Here is an 18,633-nt window from a genome sequence, read left to right as displayed (position 1 = left end):
CACGGGGCCTCCTGGAGCCCCCCAGCCTGGCTGAGGCCAGCCTCATGCAGCTGAAGGTGACGGCGCTGACCAGCACTCGGCTCTGTGTAAGGAGTGCAAAGACGGGGGTGCGGGGAGGGCGCGGCTGCCCACCAGGCTCCCCTCACCACCCCGCCTACCACCCCATTTCAGAAGGAGCTAGCCTCGTGGGTCAGAAGGCCAGGAGCCTCCTTGGAGCTGAGCCCCGAGAGGCTGGCTGAAGCCATGGACTCTGGGCAGGTAAGGATCTCAAGCGGGACTGTCGGGGACAGAGTGCCTTGGACTCAGATGCGGCCACACCGCATGCCAGATGTTCAAAATGCTACTGCCACCTCCAGGCTTGGAACAGCCAGCAGAAATGCAGCTGTAGCTCCCAGGCATGGTTGAAATGGATGGAATCAGGGTCATCTGGGTTCTCAGGGAGGAGCCTGGAGGCTGGAGGCTCTCATAGGAGGGATTGGGATAGAAGCTGTTTATCAGCTAGAAGGAGGTACATCAATGTGTCCTCAGTCAACACAGCCGCATGGGTGTGAGCTGGCTGGGTATAAGTTCTGATTAGGCCAGTGAGGTCTCAGTTTGTTCATTCAATCATTAATTCCTTTTTATCTCCATATTCTATTTCAACCCTACTCCATCTTTTTTTCTTTCTTTCTCTCTCTCTCCTTCCTTCCTCTTCCTCTTTTGCTCTCTCTCCTTCTTTCCTTCTCTTCCTTCCTTCCTTCTCTCTGCTCCCTCCTCTCCCTCTCTCTCTCTTTCTCTTTGTCTTACTGTGTTGCACAGGGTGGTCTCTAACTCATGGCCTCAAGCAATCCCCCAGCCTCAGCCTCCCAAAGTTCTGGGATTATAGGTGTGAGCCACCACACCCAGCCTGCTGTCTTGTATAATGCATATCTTTTTGTTTCTATGATTTTGTTTTGCCAGGTGTATACCATTTGTGGGGGGCATATTTTCCCCAATATTCTATTATAAAAATTTTCAAATATACAGAAAAGTAAAAAGAATTGTACATGAACATCCATGTACCCGCCACCTTTAACTATACTCACTTTAAATCATATCTATCCCTCTATTCCTCTATCCATCCATCAGTCCATCTTATTTTTTGGTGCATTTCAAAGTAAATTGCAGACATGTTTTCCCCCTAAATGCTTCAGGATATGAATAATGGGCTCATTAATTAGAACCCAATAATTATTCGCAGTACTTTTTTTCTTTCAAGGTAAAACAATGAACTACACACATTGTCAATGTGCCCTTTGATTAACCTTAACCAATACACACACTTGAGCAATCCAAATCCCTATCAAGATTTAGAACATGGCCGGGGGCGGTGGCTCACGCCTGTAATCCCAGCACTTTGGGAGGCTGAGGCGGATGGATTACTGGAGGTCAGGAGTTCAAGACCAGCCTGGCCAACATGGTGAAACCCCGTCTCTACTAGAAATACAAAAATTATCTGGACGTGGTGGCGCGCACCTGTAGTCCCAGTTACTTGGGAGGCTGAGGCAGGAGAACCTCTTGAACCGGGAGGTGGAGGTTGCAGTAAGCCGAGATCGCGCCATTGCACTCCAGCCTGGCGACAGAGTGAGACTCTGTCTCAAAAAAAAAAAAAAAAAATCTTCTTGCCTCACCCTCCCAAATTGTTGGGATTACGGGCTGAGCCATCATGCCCGGCCCCTACTGTTTCCAATAGTTGATTCTAGCTGCTGCATGGTTTACCTCTCCTGGGGTGAACCCCTGGGTGGCCTCTGTGTCTCCACCCTCCCAAACAATGCTATAGTGGACATGCTGATGTTTCTTTTTCTAATCTTTTTTTATTTGTAATTTTTATTTATCTATTTATTTATTATTATTATTATTATTATTATTATTTTAAGACAGAGTCTTGCTCTGTTGCCCAGGCTGGAATGCAGCAGCACAATCTCGGCTCACTGCGACCTCCACCTCCCAGATTCTCCTGCTTCAGCCTCCCGAGTAGCTGGGATTACAAGCGCCTGCCATCACGCCCGGCTAATTTTTGTATTTTTAGTAGAGATGAGGCTTCATCATGTTGGCCAGGCTGGTCTCGAACACCTGGCCTCAGGTGAAATGCCCGCCTCAGCCTCCCAAAGTGCTGGGATTACAGGCGTGAGCCACCACGCCCAGCTTTTTTTTTTTTTTTTTTTTTTGAAACGGCATCTGGCTCTGTTGCCCAGGCTGGAATGCAGTGGTGCGATCTCGGCTCACTGCAACCTCCACCTCCCGGGTTCAAACGATTCTCCTGCCCCAGCCTCCTGAGTAGTTGGGACTACAGGCGCAAGCCCCACCATGCCCAGCTAAGTTTTGTATTTTTAGTAGAGATGGGGTTTCACTATGTTGGCCAGGCTTGTCTTGAACTCCTGACCTCGTGATCCACATGCCTCGGCCTTCCAAAGTGCTGGGATTACAGGCATGAGCCACTACCTGGCCTTATTTGTAATTGTTAAAGTGTGTCAGAGAACACATAGAAACAAGGTTTCATGGTTCAGAAAATCAGCTTTGGAGAGTAAGGAGTTCACCTCTTCATGAGCTTTAGTTTATTTCTGTAGGGAGAGTGACAGCAACTTCTCAGTGGTTTTAAGGATTAAAACAGGCTGGGTGCGGTGCCTCATGCCTGTAATCTGCATTTTGGGAGGCTGAAATTCGAGGCTCACTTGAGCCCAGGAGTTCGAGACCTGCCTGGGCAACATAGTGAGATCTCATCTCTACAAAAAAATTTAAAAATCAGCCTGTGTGCTGGTGCACACCTGGTGTGGAGGCTAAGGCAGGAGGGTCACTTGAGCCCAGGAGGTCAATACCAACCTGAGTAATATAGTAAGCCCTCGTCTCTACAAAAATTTTCTTCAAATTAGCTGGATGTGGTGGCAGGCACCTGTAATCCTGGCTACTTGGGAGGCTAAGGTGGGAGGATTGCTTGAGCTGGCAAGTTTGAGAGCGAAGAAAGAAAGAGAGAGGGAGGGAGGGAGGGAGGGAGGAAGGAAAGAAGGAAGGAAAAGAAGAAAGAAAGAAAGAAAAGAAAAGAGGTCCGGGTGCCGTAGCTCACACCTGTAATCCCAGCACTTTGGGAGGCTAAGTGGGGGTGGATCACCTGAGGTCAGGAGTTTGAGACCAGCCTGGGCAACATGGTGAAACCCCATCTCTACTAAAAATATAAAACTTATCCAGAAGTGCTGGCACGTGCCAGTAGTCCCAGTTACTCAGTTACTCAGGAGGCTGAGGCGGGAGAATCACTTGAACTTGCACCACTGCACTCTTGCCTGGGAGACAGAGTGAGATCTGTCTCAAAAAAAAAAAAAAGAAAGAAAGAAGGAAGGGAGGGAGGGAGGGAAGGGGGGAAGGAGGGAAGGAGGGAGGGAGGGAGGGAGGGAGAAAAGAGAGAAAGACTCAGCCTCTGGAAAGGCTGAGGTTTAAACCTCAGGTCTGCCCTGAGTTAGCTGTGTGACTTTTGACAAGTTGACTTCCCTGCTCTGTGCCTCAGTTTCCCCATCTAGAAAATGGGGGATAATAACAGTTGGTACATTAGAGAGTGGTAAATATTAAATGAGTTAAATATTTGGTGGGTGTCTGAAATAGCTCCCTGAGAGCCTGAGACTATGCCCCAAATCAAGCGGGAGACAATCCTCTGACGGGGGAAGAGGAAACCAGGCTGCTGCCTCCAGCTCTTCCCTTCTCCAGGAGGCAGCATTCTCCCCACCATGGGGAGGGTTGCAGCTTCCTGCCCAACCTGCCTCCAGGTGGGATTCCATGAGCAAGCCTAGGCCTATGTCATCTGTATTGACCCTGTTGGATATAATAAAGCTTTCAGCCCCGCCTGTTCCTCTTTCTTCCATTTCCCAACTTCTTTGAACCCAGCCAGACTCCCTGGAGTCACCAGCAGCTCACATTCAGCCAGATGAATCTGCATAAGACTGTGAGTTAGAAACGGTTCTTATTTCCATGTTACAAGCATATCCACTCCCAAAGTGTTTGCTGAACATCTATCTTGTTCCAGACACGGTGCTAGGGGCCGAGGAGGCATGAAGGCGAAATCCCTGACCTCGAGGCACTTACTTGCAAGTCAGGGGCAAGAGACAATAATTAAAACCAAAGTCAGAATCCCAGCACTTTGGAAGGCTGAGGTGGGAGGATCGCTTGAGCCCAGGAGTCTGAGACCAGCCTGGGCAACATAGGAAGACCTTGACTCTACAAATAGTAAAAAATTAGCCCGGCATGGTGGTGGGTGCCTGTGGTCCTAGGTACCTGGAAGGCTGAAGCAGGAGGATTGCTTGAGCTGGGGAGGTAGAGGCTGCAGTGAGCCATGATGGTGCCACTGCATTCCAGCCTGGGCAACACAGCAAGACCCTGTCTCAGCAAAACAAAAGTCAGTACGTAACAAGTAGGGGAAAATAAGGCCAAGGAAGGGAAAAGAAGTTGCCAATGTATAGCTGGGAAAACCATGTTGAGAAAGTGACATTAGAGCAAATACTTGAAGGAAACATGGGAGCAGGTAAAGGCCTGGAGGTGGGAAGGTGCCCTCGTGTTCAAAGAGTAGCAGGGAGGGCTGAGCACGATGGCTCACGCCTGTAATCCCAGCACTTTGGGAGGCCGAGGTGGGCAGATCACTTGAGGTCAGGAGTTCGAGACCAGCTTGGCCAACATGGTGAAACCCTGTCTCTACTAAAAGTACAAATATTAGCTGGGCATGGTGGCGGGCGCCTGTAATCCCAGCTACTCAGGAGGCTGAAGCAGGAGAATCACTTGAACCCGGGAGGCAGAGGTTGCAGTGAGCTGAGATCATGCCACTGCACTCCAGCCTGGGCAACAGAGCAAAACTCTGTCTCAAAAAACAAACAAACAAACAAACAAAAACTGAGGCCAAGAAAGGTTATATAACTTGCCCAAGGTCACACGGTAGGTGGTGGAGCCTGGATTCAAGCCCTGATTCTAGGCTCATAACCCCCTCAATAAATAGTACCTAACTAATATTGCTCATTTTTAGATTTCTAGCAACTTCTAAGCTTTTTCCCACTTCCCCTGCCGCCCCCTAGAGCCTCCAGGTCTCCTGCCTCAATGCCGAGCAGAACCAGCACCTCCAGGCCTCCCTCAGCCGCTTGCATCGGGTGGCACAGGTAACCCCTCCTGCTGGGATCTGGCTCCACTGCCCCTGCTGGACACCCGGGGCCCTGACCCGGGTCTCTGTCGCCATCAGTATGCCCGGGCCCAGCACGTGCGGCTCCTGGTGGATGCGGAGTACACCTCACTGAACCCTGCGCTCTCGCTGCTGGTGGCTGCCCTGGCCGTGCGCTGGAACAGCCCGGGTGAAGGCGGGCCCTGGGTGTGGAACACCTACCAGGCCTGTCTAAAGGTGTGCAGTGTGTTCCGGGAGGTGCAGGCTGGGGTCCCCACACCCTGACCTACCAGAACCTGCCTGCGTGCCCTATAGGACACATTCGAGCGGCTGGGGAGGGATGCAGAGGCTGCACACAGGGCTGGCCTGGCCTTCGGAGTGAAGCTGGTACGAGGTGCATATCTGGACAAGGAGAGAGCAGTGGCCCAGCTCCATGGGATTAAAGACCCCACTCAGCCTGACTATGAGGCCACCAGTCAGAGGTAGGCCTGGGCCAGCTGGCCTCTGCAGGAAATAATAACACCTAGTGGTCAGGTGCAGTGGCTCATACCTGTAATCCCAGTGCTTTGGGAGGCTGAGGCTAGAGATTCACTTGAGAACAGGAGTTGGAGACCAGCCTGGGCAACATAGGGAGACCCCATCTCTAAAAAAATTTTAAAAATAGTCAGATGTGGTATCACGTGCCTGTAGTTCCAGCTACTTAGGAGGCTGAGGTGGGAGGATTACTTGAGGCCAGGAGTTCAAGGCTGCAGTGAGCCATGACTGCACCACTGCACTTCAGCCTGGGCAACAGAGCGAGACTCTGTCTCAAAACAAACAAACAAACAAACAAAAAAACAAAAAGAAATCCTCACAGTGGCCTCTAAGCCCCACATGCTCCCTGTCACTTCCCTAAATTTCCCTCCCTCTCTTCCTCTCCCTCACTCCACTACAGCCACACTGGCCTCCTCCATGCTACCCAGGGGCTTGGCACATCCTGTTTCCACTGCCTGGGACATTCCCACTGCAGACAGCGGCATGGCCCCATCCCTCACCTCCTTAGATCTTTACTTCTTGGTACCTTCTCTGGGGGCCACAGGGACTCAGCCAGGCTACAGAGCAGATGGCCTAGCCACGCTTGGAATCTAGGGCTCATGTCCAAGATCTGCAGGGGCTCCAGGGCACGTTTGTGTACCATCAGCTTAACTGGCACCAAGCCAGGCACAGTGGTGTGCACCTGTCATCCCAACTACTTGGGAGGCTGAGGCAGGAAGATTGCTTGAGCCCAGGGGTTTGAGCCCAATCTGGGCAACATAGCAAGACCCCATCTGTAAAAACATTGAACATAAAAAATTATGGCCGGGCATGGCGGCTTACGCTTGTAATTCCAGCACTTTGGGAGGCTGAGGCAGGCAGATCACCTGAGGTCAGGAGTTTGAGACCAGCCTGACAAACATGGTGAAACCCTGTCTCTACTAAAAATACAAAAATTAGCCAGGTGTGGTGGCTTGCACTGGTAATCCCAGCTACTTGGGAGGCTGAGGCAGGAGAATCGCTTGAACCCAGGAGACGAAGGTTGCAGTGAGCCAAGACTGCGCCACTACACTCCAGTCTGGGCGACAGAGTGAGACTCCATCTCAAAATAATAATAATAATTTGCACTATTATTTGAAATATTTAAATATAATTCACATATCATAGAATTCGCAATTTTAACATGTACAATTCAGCGGAGTTTAGTATATTCCCAAAATTGTGCAACCAACACCACTCTTTGATTCCAGAATATTTTCATCACCCCAAAAAGTAACCTCATACCAATGAGCAGTCAGTCGCCTTCTGTTCCCTCCTCCCCTTAGCCCCTGGAAACCACTAACCTACTTTTTGTTTCTGTGGATTTCCCTATTCTAGACAATCATATAAATGGAATCATACAATATGTGAACTTGTATATTTGGCTTTTTTCATTTGTTTTTTAGGTTATTTTTGAGACAGGGTCTCACTCTGTCGCCCAGGCTGGAGTGCAGTGGTGCGATCTTGGCTCACTGCAGCCTTGACTCTCCAGGTCCAAGCCATCCTTCCACCTCAGTCTCCCAAGTAGCTAAGACCACCAGTGCACACCACCACGCCCAACACATTTTTTTTATTTTTGTAGACATGGGGTCTCCCTATGTTGCCCAGGCTAGTCTCAAACTCCTAGGCTCAAGCAGCCCTCCTGCCTTGGCCTCCCCAAGTGCTGGGATTATAGGTGTGAGCCAGCATGTCCAGCCTCGACTGTGCATTTTAAACGCAGAATAGCCTACTGATCAGGAGCCTGGGCTCTGGAGCATCAGACAGCCTGAGTTCAAATACCAGCCTGGCCACCTCTAGCTGTGTAACCTGGGGACAAGAGATGGAACCCCTCTCAGCTCCAGTCTCCCCACTCTGTAAAAAGAAAATAAGAACATCTGCCTCCCAGAGTTGATTTGGGAATTAAATGAGTGATTAGCTTTTTCCAAAGGAAACAGAATTCTGCACAAAGGGTTTTAACTAAAGGAAATTTGGTGAAGGGGCTGTTTATAGAAGTGTCAGGGGCCAGCTGCAGGGCCTCACACCTGTAATCCCAGCACTTTGGGAGGCCAAGGTGGGAGGATCGCTTGAGCCCAGGAGTTGGAGAATTCAGTGAGCCGAGATTGCGCCACTGCATTCCAACCTGGGCAACAGAGTGAGACCCAGTCTCCAAAAAACGCAAAACGAAAAGGAAGTGTGGGCAAAGTCAGGGAAGCTATTAGGAAGCTATTTGACCCCTATGCTGTAGTTGAAGGAGAGGGGCCACCTTAGGGAGCTGTGGCCACACAGAGAGCACAGTCAGGGTGAGCAGGGAGGGGCCGAGGTGAGACACCCACACTCCTTCCTGCACAGGACTCCATGGGGGATGTGGGGCAAAAGTGTCAGCTTCCTGAGGGGCAGAGAAGGGTGGAAAACAGGTCTGGGGGGCGATAGGGAAGACCCACAGAGGATGTGAAGTACATAGCGTGGCCCGTGGCCTGCAGCATGCTTGCAAGGCGTTTGCCAATCTATTTCCTCTTCCGTATCAGTACCCAGACAGCGTCTTCCTTCCTTTTCACAGTTGCGCGATAGAGCACTATCTTCTCTGTGCCACAGTTTCCTTAGCCAGTTCCCCATTTATGGACATTTGGGCTGTTGCTAGTGATGTTCTGTTGACAATGCAGCAGTGATAACCTTGGGGAAATGTCATCTTGTGCACGTGATGCGACCCTCTCCTGTGAGACCGCCACTGTCCCAAATACTTCATACCCCCCTTATCTCACTCCATCCTCACAACAGTGTTGCTCGGAAACTCACAGTGACAAGAGATTAACGTGGGGCTGGGTGCGGTGGCTCACGCCTGTAATCCCAGCCCTGGGAGGCTGAGGCGGGCAGATCACCTGAGGTCAAGAGTTCGAGTCCAGCCTGGGCAACATGGTGAAACTCCATCTCTACTAAAAATACAAAAATTAGCCGGGTGTGATGGCGCACGCCTGTAATCCCAGCTGCTCGGGAGGCTGAGGCAGGGGAATCACTTGAACCTGGGAGGTGGAGGTTGTAGTGAGCTGAGATTACCACTGCATTCCAGCCTGGGCAAGAGTGAGACTCCATCTCAAAATCAAACAAAACCCCAAAAAAACCCCAGAAGATGAAAGTGGCTCAGGGAAGGGATGTCCCTTACAACTGGTGCAGATGGAACAGGGTACTGGTTCCAGAGACCCCCTCGCTTAGGAGCACCCCACCCAACCCAGTCGCTGGGGCCTGACCCTCGCTCACCAGGTGGGCTGAACAGAGCATCTCCCTTCAGTTACAGCCGCTGCCTGGAACTGATGCTGACGCACGTGGCCCGCCATGGCCCCATGTGCCACCTCATGGTGGCTTCCCACAATGAGGAATCTGTTCGCCAGGCAACCAAGCGGTATGAGGTGGAGGGATGGGCGGGAAATAGGTGCCCACAAAAGGGCCCTCCCTTCGTCTCCCTTGCTCAAATGCCAGATATGGACACAGATGTTCTGGGGAGAATTTTAAAAATATTTATAGCCAGGCATGGTTGGCACATGCCTATAATCCCAGCACTTTGGGAGGCGAAGGCGGAGGATTGTTTGAGACCAGCCTGGGCAACATAGCAAGACCCCATTTCTACAACAAATTAAAAAAAAAAAAAAGCAGCTGGGTGTGGTGGCTCACACCTGTAATCCCAGCTATTCGGGAGGTGGAAGGATCACTTGAGCCCAAGAGGTTGAGACTGCAGTGAGTGGTGCTTGAGCCACTGCACTCCAGCCTGGGTAACAAAGCAAGACCCTACCTCTTAAAACAAACAAACAAACACATTAACCCCTGCTATACCTGTAAGTCCTTATAGGTCCCAGATGGACAAGACGTTGCCCCTTATTTGCTGGGGCATGAGGAGGTCTGAGAGCTCCAGGGAACTGGCTGGGAGTCACTGGGGGACCTTCAAGGAATGCAAAGGACTGGTTATTATGTATCATTGAGTTTGGAAATACTTCAATATTTGAATTACTGGAGCTGCCATATGGGGCCATAGTGGCTGACTTTAAGCTCTAGATGCAGCCACGATCTGGACTGATGATGTGGCCTTTTCTGTAGCATGTGGGAGCTGGGCATTCCTCTGGATGGGACTGTCTGTTTCGGACAACTTCTGGGCATGTGTGACCACGTCTCTCTGGCACTGGGTATGTGAATGGCTCCCTCACCCCCATCAAGCCCCAGGCCTCACTCCCTCCCAGCCAGAGCCCTTCTCCTATTCCCAACCAAGGCCCAGCCTCCAGATCCTTCCAGAGAGATCTGTCATTCCAGTGTCTGCAGGCCTTCCAAGGCTGTGTCTCTGTGTCTGCCGTCTGTCATTTCTGCTGGTTCTTGATCATGATGTATTATTTCTTGTGTGTTTTGTTATTTTTACTGTGCTGCTCCTCAGGGCCTGACACCAGATAATTAACATTTCCTTCTGCCAGGTGCTAAGCAGAACAAAATCACTTTATCCTAAATTCACAGCTTGAGGTTTCTTGAAACACCCCACTGGCGCAAATTTGAGCTGCAAATACGTAAGGGGGTTAACTCATAGCCCCAACTTCGCAGAGGTGGATTTTTCCGTTTTCTTCCTTGATCTGTTTATAGCCAAGACCATTTTCTGGGACTGGGGAAAGGTTGCAGGGTTGACTTTTTATTAACTCTTACTCTGAGGGTGTAGATTTTTGGGTTCCAGCTTAACTTGGGGAAGTTCTCCCTTATAACTCTCACCTCAGGCTTGAAGACTGACTCAATGTCCCCCCACAACTTTGTGAAGTCATCAGATAGCACCTCGGTTTTGCTTTTGGGGCAGAAGTGGCTTACTGTGTGTCTCTTCTCTCTCTGGGTTCTCATTTTCTCTTTTATTTTATTTTATTTATTTATTTATTTTGAGACAGAGTCTTGCTCTGTTACCCAGGCAAGGGTCCAGTGGTGCCATCTTGGCTCACTGCAACCTTTGCCTCCCAGGTTCAAGCGATTCGCCTGCCTCAGCCTCCCAAGTAGCTAGGATTACAGGCGGCTGCCACCACGCCCAGCTAATTTTTGTATTTTTAGTAGAGATGGGGTCTTAGCATGTTTGCCAGGCTGGTCTCGAACTCCTGACCTCAGGTGATCTGCCTGCCTTGGCCTCCCAGAGTGCTGGGATTACAGGCGTGAGCCACCATGTCCAGCTTATTTATTTTGTTTTTGAGACAGGGTCTGGCTCTGTCGCCCAGACTGGAGTGCAGTGGCACGATCTCAGCCCACTTCAACCTCCGCCTCCTGGGTTCAAGTGATTCTCCTGCCTCCGCCTCCCCAGTAGCTGGGATTATAGGCGCACACCACCATGCCCAGCCAATTTTTCTATTTTTAGTAGAGACGGGGTTTCACCATGTTGGCTAGGTTGGTCAGTGTGCTGAGATTGTGTCATTGCCCTCCAGCCAGGGCGACAGACCAATACTCTGTCTCAAAATTAATGAATTAATTAATTAATCAATTAAGATAAAATAAAAACAGTTAGCTGGGCGTGGAGGTGCATGCCTGTGGTCCCAGCTATTCAGGAGGCTGAAGTGGGAGGATTGTTTGAGCCAGGGAGGTCAAAGCAGCAGTGAGTCGTGATCACACCACTGCACTCCAGCCTGGGCCACAGAGCAAGACCCTGTCTAAGAGAGAGAAAAAAAAGTTTGCTCCAGGACTTTTAGCTTTTTCAGTTAGAAATTTTATCCAACTCACTTAATCTGCCATGTTCTCAGAAACAGAAGCCTCTGTTCCAGGTGGGGACTGGGGAGTGTCACCCCAGCCCAAGCCCCATACCCTGTCAACACTCCAGGCTGGGCATGGTGGCTTGCGCCTGTAATCCCAGCACTTTGGGAGGCCAAAGCAGGAGGATAACTTGAGGTCAGGAGTTTGAGACCAGCCTGGCCAACATGGTGAAACCCCACCTCTACTAAAAATACAAAAATGAGCCGGGCGTCGTGGCAAGCGCCTATAATCCCAGCCACTCTGGAGGCTGAGGCATGAGAATCGCTTGAACCTGAAGGCGGAGGTTGCAGTGAGCCGAGATTGCGCCACTGCACTTCAGCCTGGGCAATAGAGCGAGACTCTGTCTCAGAAAAACACCAAAAACAAAAAAAGAAAACCCACTCTCCCTGCAGGGCAGGCCGGCTATGTAGTGTATAAGTCCATCCCCTATGGCTCCTTGGAGGAGGTAATCCCCTACCTGATCCGGAGGGCCCAGGAAAACCGGAGCGTGCTTCAGGGTGCCCGCAGGGAACAGGAGCTGCTCAGCCAAGAACTGTGGCGGCGGCTGCTGCCAGGATGCCGAAGGATACCCCACTAGCACCCCTGAGGGGGTCATGTGGTCAATAAAGGTCCTTAGGTGCTGCCAAAGCTGCTGTCCTGCACTGACGCCGCCTCCTTGGGGAAGGGCTTATCTTGACCTCAGCCAGCCCAAGCTAGGGGTTTTGCAGTTCAAGAGAGATCGTTAGGCTGGGAGTGGTGGCTCTTGCCTATACTCCCAGCACTTTGGGAGGCCGAGGTGGGAGGCTTGCTTCAGTCTAGGACTTCAAGACCAGCCTGGGCAACATAGCAATATTCTTTCTCTACAAAAAATTAAATCAGTAGGGCATGGTGGTGCGTGCCTGTGGTCCCAGCTGGGGTGGCTGAGGCAGGAGAATCACTTGAGCCCAGGGGTTTGAGGCTGCAGTGACCTATGACTGCACCACTGCTCTCCAGTCTGGGTGACAGAAAGAGACTGTTTCAAAAAAGAAAAAAAAGAAAAAGAGGCCGGGCACGGTGGCTCACGCCTGTAATCCCAGTACTTTGGGAGGCTGAGGCGGGTGGATCACAAGGTCAGGAGATCGAGACCATCCTAGCTAACATGGTGAAACCCCGTCTCTACTAAAAATACAAAAAAATAGCCGGGTGTGGTGGCGGGCGCCTGTAGTCTTAGCTACTCGGGAGGCTGAGGCAAGAGAATGGCGTGAATCCAGGAGGCAGAGCTTGCAGTGAGCTGAGATCATGCCACTGCACTCCAGCCTGGGCAACAGAGGGAGACTCAGTCTCAAAAAAAAAAAAAAAAAAAAGAAAAAAAAGAAAAAAATCGTTAGACACCCATTGAGCACAGCCAGGGCATTGATAGAGGACTAAGGAAGCCTCCCTCACCTCTGAGGCAGCCTGTCCTGGGTTGGGTCTGGCCAGTGACTGATGCAGAACTTTCTTCATCCCAAGGGATGCCTAAAGGAAAGGCACACATGGAGAGCAGACGCCAAGGCACTGAAGTCAATGGGCTCGGCCCAGGCCACGTGGCGAGGGAGGGACAGAAGAAAGAGCCAAGCCATTCTCTCAGTTAATAAGCATTGAATGAAACTAGGCTCAGTGACTCATGCCTGTAATCCCAGCACTTTGGGAGACCAAGGCAGGTGTATTGCTTGAGGTCAGGGGTTTGAGACCAGCCTGGGCAACATAGTGAAACCCCATATCTCTCAAAAAAAAAAAAAAAAAAAAAGAAAGAAAGAAATTAGCTAGCCAGGAGTGGTGGCTCACACCTGTAATCCCAGCACTTTGGGAGGCTGAGGCCGGCAGATCACGATGTCAAGAGATCGAAACCATCCTGCCCAACATGGTGAAACCCCATCTCTACTAAAAATACAAAAATTAGCCGGGTGTGGTGACACTCGCCTGTAATCCCAGCTACTTGGGAGGCTGAGGCAGGAGAATCACTTGAACCTGGGTGATGGAGGTTGCAGTGAGCCAAGATCGTGCCACTGCACTCCAGTCTGGTGACAGAATGGGACTCCATCTTAAAAAAAAAATTAGCTAGGTGTGGTGGGTGGCCTGTGCTTGTAGTCCCAGCTACTTGGGAGGCTGAGGCAGGAGGTTGGCTTGAGCCCTGGAGGTAGAGGCTGGAGTGAGCTATGATCTCGCCACTGCACACCAGCCGGGGCAATAGAGTGAGATCCTGTCTGAGAAAAACGCCAGGTGCAGTGGCTCATGCCTGTAATCCCAGCACTTTGGGAGGCCAAGGCAGGCAGAAGTCAGGACCAGCCTGGCCAACATGGTGAAACCGCGTGTCTACTAAAATACAAAAATGAGCCAGGCGTGGTGGCGTGCGCCTGTAATCCCAGCTACTCGGAAGGCTGAGGAAGGAGAATTGCTTGAACCTGGGAGATGGAGGTTGCAGTGAGCCGAGATCGCACCACTGCACCCCAGCCTGGGCGACAGAGTGAGAATAAAAGCACTGAATGAGGCCTCTTTTGAGCTAGGTTCTGGGGTGAACAACGCTGTGAACACAACAGTGACAAGAACGACCCAAGGCCCTGCCTTACAGGGCTTGGTCCTGTGTGGGTAGACAGCCCCATCCTCAGACAGTGACAGCCCCGACTGGTCAGGGCTGTGGGGCCCAGGCTGAGTGGCTGGGGCTGTGTTGGGAAGGGGGTGCTACTGCGCAGGCGCTACGGGAGGCCACTGGTGCTCAAGCACCTCGGATTCCCGCTCATACAGCTGGCCGGATCATGTGGCAGTCAGGTGGCGACCACTATCTAGCCCAACGGTGAGTGCAAAGCCACCTGGACTGGGGTGTGGGCCCAGAACTTTCCCAGAGCTTTCTGGGCCCTCAGATCACCCTCAGACCCTTCCCCCAGCCCTCAGGCCCCTCCCACCCTGTCCTTCTCTTCCGCGGCCCTCAGACCACACCCCTGCCCGCCCCTTTAGCAAACCCTGTCACCATTCCACTGACTCCTTCCCCAGCCCCAGACACTGTCCTCAGAGCCCCTTTCCCAGCCCCCAACCCCCAACACACAGACACTTCCCTAGTCCTTAGTCCACGCGTCCCACCCGCGGACCCTCGCACAGTCGGCAGATCCTGCCATCAGCGCCCTCTCCTCCTTCAGAGCGCGCCCGCTGCCCTCAGACCCCATCCACCCCACGGACCCCACAGACGCTGTCCCCAGAGCCTCCCCTCGACCCCTCTCACCGCCTCTCAGATTCTAAACCACAGGCGCCTCATCCTCCCACTGCAGCCTTCAGAGCCTCCTCCTGAGCCCTCCGACTCCTTTGCCAAGCTCGGATCCTATCCTCGCAGCCCTTCTGCCACCCTGGCACACCCGACCCCAGCCCTAAGCCCCCTCCCAGCCTCCCGATTGCCTTTAGATCCCCCTCAGCTCTCAGCCTCCCTGCGACCCCAGACCTTCTGGTGTGTCGCCCTCCCAGAGCCACCCTCTTTTCTCATTCAGCCACCTCCCTTCCCATCAGAACCCTCCTAAATTCCCTTCCCGTCTAGACTGCGCCCCCAGGACCCCCAGCCAGCTCTGTTTTCATTGTTTTGTTGTCCTCGAAGTTCCAGTCCTTCACATCCCCCTTCCCTGATGAGACCCCCTAGCGGATCCCTGCCCAGGAGCCGACTGAGCTGCAGCCCACAGATGCCCTTGCCACCCTTTCGCTTCCCAGTGGAGCTGGGCTCCAAGAGGGATCTAGACACCCAGGTGGGCCGTCTGCACCACCTGGCTGTGGCTGGGGGCCCAGGATGGGGCCCGGCCAGCCTCCTGCGGAGAGGTGAGGGCCTGGCTGCAGGTACATCTGTGGGGGCAGGATCAAGGAGCTGTATGGAGGGTGTGGCTTCAGTTGGCCAGTCAGCAGTGGTACCGAACACTGACTGTGTCCCGGGCTCTGTGGTCCTTGATGGGGCTTTAAGGGTGAACATGACCCTTGGACCATTGGGAATGAAATGCAGTGGGATGAGGATGAGACACTAGACAGTACGGCCTTTCAGGTGGAGGATGTTTGAGTCTTACAGTATAAGAGTCAGCCACTCAAAAAAGGTGAAAAGAAGTGGGGAGAGATGGTGGGGTGCAATGGCTCATGCCTGTAATCCCAGCACTTTGGGAGGCCGAGGCGGGTGGATCACTTGAGGTCAGGAGTTTGAGACCAGCCTAGCCATCATGGTGAAACCTCGTCTCTACTAAAAATACAAAAATCAGCCAGGCGTGGTGGCGTGTGCCTGTAATCCCAGCTACTTGGGAGGCTGAGGCATGAGAATTGCTTGAACCCGGAAGGCAGAGATTGCAGTGAGCTGAGATCGTGCCACTGCACTCCAGCCTGGGCAATAGAGCGAGACTCCATCTTAAAAGAAAAAAAAAAAGAAGTGGGGAGTGATGGAAGAGGCTGTGCAAACGCTCTGAAGTCAGAATGAACTGCCCATGTATGAGTAGCAGCAGGACTTGGAGAGACCTGAGGCTGAAGCGGCCACAAGTCCACACAGTTAAGGGCCTCTAAAGGATTGTGAGTTTTGTTGGATTTTGTGTGTGTGATAGGAAACTGCTGGCACTGTAAGCAGGAAATTAACATTATAATTAACATTAAATTAGGCTGGGCAACTGTTCCACATGGCTCACACCTATAATCCCAGCACTTTGGGAGGCCGAGACAGGAGGATTGCTTGAGTCCAGGAGTTTGAGATCAGCCTGGGCAACATAGCAAGATCCTATCTCTATTTTTAAAAAATTACCTGGGAGTGGTGGCATCATATGCCTGTAGTCCCAGCTACTTGGGAGGCTGAGCAGGGAGGATTGCTTGAGCCCAAGAGGTCGAGGGTGCACTGAGCTGTGATCAGGCCACTGCACTCCAGCCTGGGCAACAGAGTGAGACCCTGTCTTAAAACAAAACCCATTACATTAACAATGTACAATTTCTGTTTTGATTTTTGTAAAGTTGATTTTGTTTCAGGCCACTTTCTGAACTTGCTTACTAGTTTTAATTGTTTGTTTTTTTGTTTTTTTGTTTTGAGACAGAGTTTCACTCTTATTACCCAGGCCGGAGTGCAATGGTGCAATCTCTGCTCACTGCAACCCTCACTGCAACCTCTACCTCCCGGATTCATGCGATTCGCCTGTCCCAGCCTCCTGAGTAGCTGGGATTACAGGCACATACCACTACACCTGGCTAGTTTTTGAGTTTTCAGTAGAGAAGGGGTTTCAAACTCTTGACCTCAGGTGATCCACCTGCCTCAGCCTCCCAAAGTGTTGGGATTACAGGTATGAGCCACCACGCCCAGCTGATAGATTTTCTTGTTGAAATCATCCTTGTTTTATGGGGATCATCTTTGCTTTACGGGAATAAATCTATTCTATTTTATTTAAAGTTTTTGCATATATATGCAATTGATATATAATCTTACTTTCTGTTTCTGGAAACTTTCATCTGGTTTTGGAAGTAAGGTTCTGCTAGCCTCATAAAATGAGCCTTGCCTTCTTTTTCTATTTTTCTTTTCTTTGGAACAACTCATATAAGATTATCTAGTCCTTAAAAGTGATTTGTGTTTTAAGAAGAGACCTTGGGCCGGGTACTGTGGAGTGTGCTGTAGTCCTAGCTGCTCAGGAGGCTGAAGTGGGAGGATCACTTCAGCCCAGGAGGTCGAGGCTGCAGTGAGCTGTGATCGCACCGCTGTACTCCAGCCTGGGTGACACAGTGAGACTCCGTCTTTATTTTATTTATTTATTTATTTTTTTGAGACGGAGTTTCACTCTTGTTGCCCACGCTGGAGTGCAATGGCGTGATCTCTGCTCACCGCAACCTCCGCCTCCTGGGTTCAAGTGATTCTCCTGCTTCAGCCTCCCAAGTAGCTGGGATTATAGGCATGTGCCACAAGACCCGGCTAATTTTTGTAGTTTTAGTAGAGACAAGGTTTCTCCATGTTGATCAGGCTGGTCTTGAACTCCCAACCTCAGGTGATCTGCCCACCTCGGCCTCCCAAAGTACTGGGATTACAGACGTGAGCCACCATGCCTAGCAAGACTCTGTCTTTAAAAAATAAAAAATAAAAAAAAAAAAGGCCGGGCACAGTGGCTCATGCCTGTAATCCCAACACTTTGGGAGGCCAAAGCGGGCAGATCACCTGAGATCAGGAGTTCAAGACCAGCCTGGCCAACATGGCAAAACCCCTACTCTACTAAAATTAAAAAAAAAAAAAATTAGCTTGGCATAGTGGCACACGCCTGTAATCCCAGCTACTTGGGAGGCTGAGGCAGGAGAATCACTTGAACCTGGGAGGTGGAGGTTGCAGCGAGCCGAGATTGAGCCATTGCACTCCAGCCTGGGCAACAGATTGAGACTCTGTCTCAAAAAAAAAAAAAAAAAAAAAGGCCTCTATGGGGCAGGATGAGTGCAGAAAGGCAGTTAAGATGCTGTTGTAAAAGATAGTGGGCTAATGAGTCAAATGCAATGCCACAAATCTGGTATTCAGAGATTCCTGAAGGTCCACATTTGGAGGGGTTTTGTGGCAGAGACCACGCTGGGTTGGGCCCAGTGCATGAATAATTAGCTGTGTCTGCCAAGGACACAGGAGTGCAAGGACAAGGATACCGTGCATTTGCTCTACCTGGGGTAGGGGCTGGAGGAAGGGGAACTGGGGAATGACGGGTTTGGAGACCCAGGGCTTGGGGCAGGAGTGAGTGGTTGGGAGGGGGAGTTGAGCAGGAAGATGGTTGGGGAGGGGATTGGCAGAGGCCTGGAGGTAAGGACATGGAGGAGTTTGCCACCTGGATTGAGCCCTTAAACGCAGGCTTCAAAAATAAAATTGAGACTACGCATGGTGGCTCATGCCTGTAATCTCAGTACTTTGGGAAACTGAGGTGTGTAATCTCAGTACTTTGGGAAGCTAAGGCGGGAGAACTGCTTGAGCCCAGGAGTACAAGACCAGCCTGGGCAATATAGTGAGACCCCATCTCTACAAAAAATTAAAAATTAAAATAAATAAAATTTGAGAGATCTCCTGATAAAATCCAGAGTTTGCTTTACTTGAAGAGTTGAGTGCTGGCCTCGTGGAACCTGTGTGTACCACACTGAGTCACAGCTAGGTGGAGTCCGCCTGTCCCGGCCAGTGCGCAAGGCTCCTGGAAGTCAAAGTCCCCTGAAGTCTGCTTCCTCCTGGCCCATGGGGACCTTTGTGTGGTTTTGATCCCCCTGGGTTGGGGGATAGATGT

The 18,633-nt window shown here is 51.2% G+C and overlaps 1 protein-coding gene across 1 annotated transcript in view; it reads left to right on the top strand.

Moving 5' to 3' along the window:
- Positions 1-11,996, top strand: part of PRODH2 (proline dehydrogenase 2) — a 12,597-nt gene extending 601 nt beyond the window's left edge. Inside the window, exons 3-10 of the mRNA XM_002829087.4 lie at positions 1-86; positions 172-258; positions 5,064-5,144; positions 5,225-5,380; positions 5,459-5,625; positions 8,958-9,068; positions 9,758-9,843; positions 11,812-11,996. The exon at positions 1-86 is cut by the window's left edge and continues 53 nt beyond it. Coding sequence (XP_002829133.2) covers positions 1-86; positions 172-258; positions 5,064-5,144; positions 5,225-5,380; positions 5,459-5,625; positions 8,958-9,068; positions 9,758-9,843; positions 11,812-11,996 — 959 coding nt within the window. The remainder of the gene's footprint in view (positions 87-171; positions 259-5,063; positions 5,145-5,224; positions 5,381-5,458; positions 5,626-8,957; positions 9,069-9,757; positions 9,844-11,811) is intronic.
- Positions 11,997-18,633: the final 6,637 nt, after the last annotated feature.

The sequence above is a fragment of the Pongo abelii genome, chromosome 20, assembly GCF_028885655.2.
Source record: "Pongo abelii isolate AG06213 chromosome 20, NHGRI_mPonAbe1-v2.0_pri, whole genome shotgun sequence".
NCBI classification, from domain to species: Eukaryota; Metazoa; Chordata; class Mammalia; order Primates; family Hominidae; genus Pongo; species Pongo abelii.
Note: the sequence above shows the minus strand (reverse complement) of the source record. Positions and strands in the feature narration are given on the sequence as shown.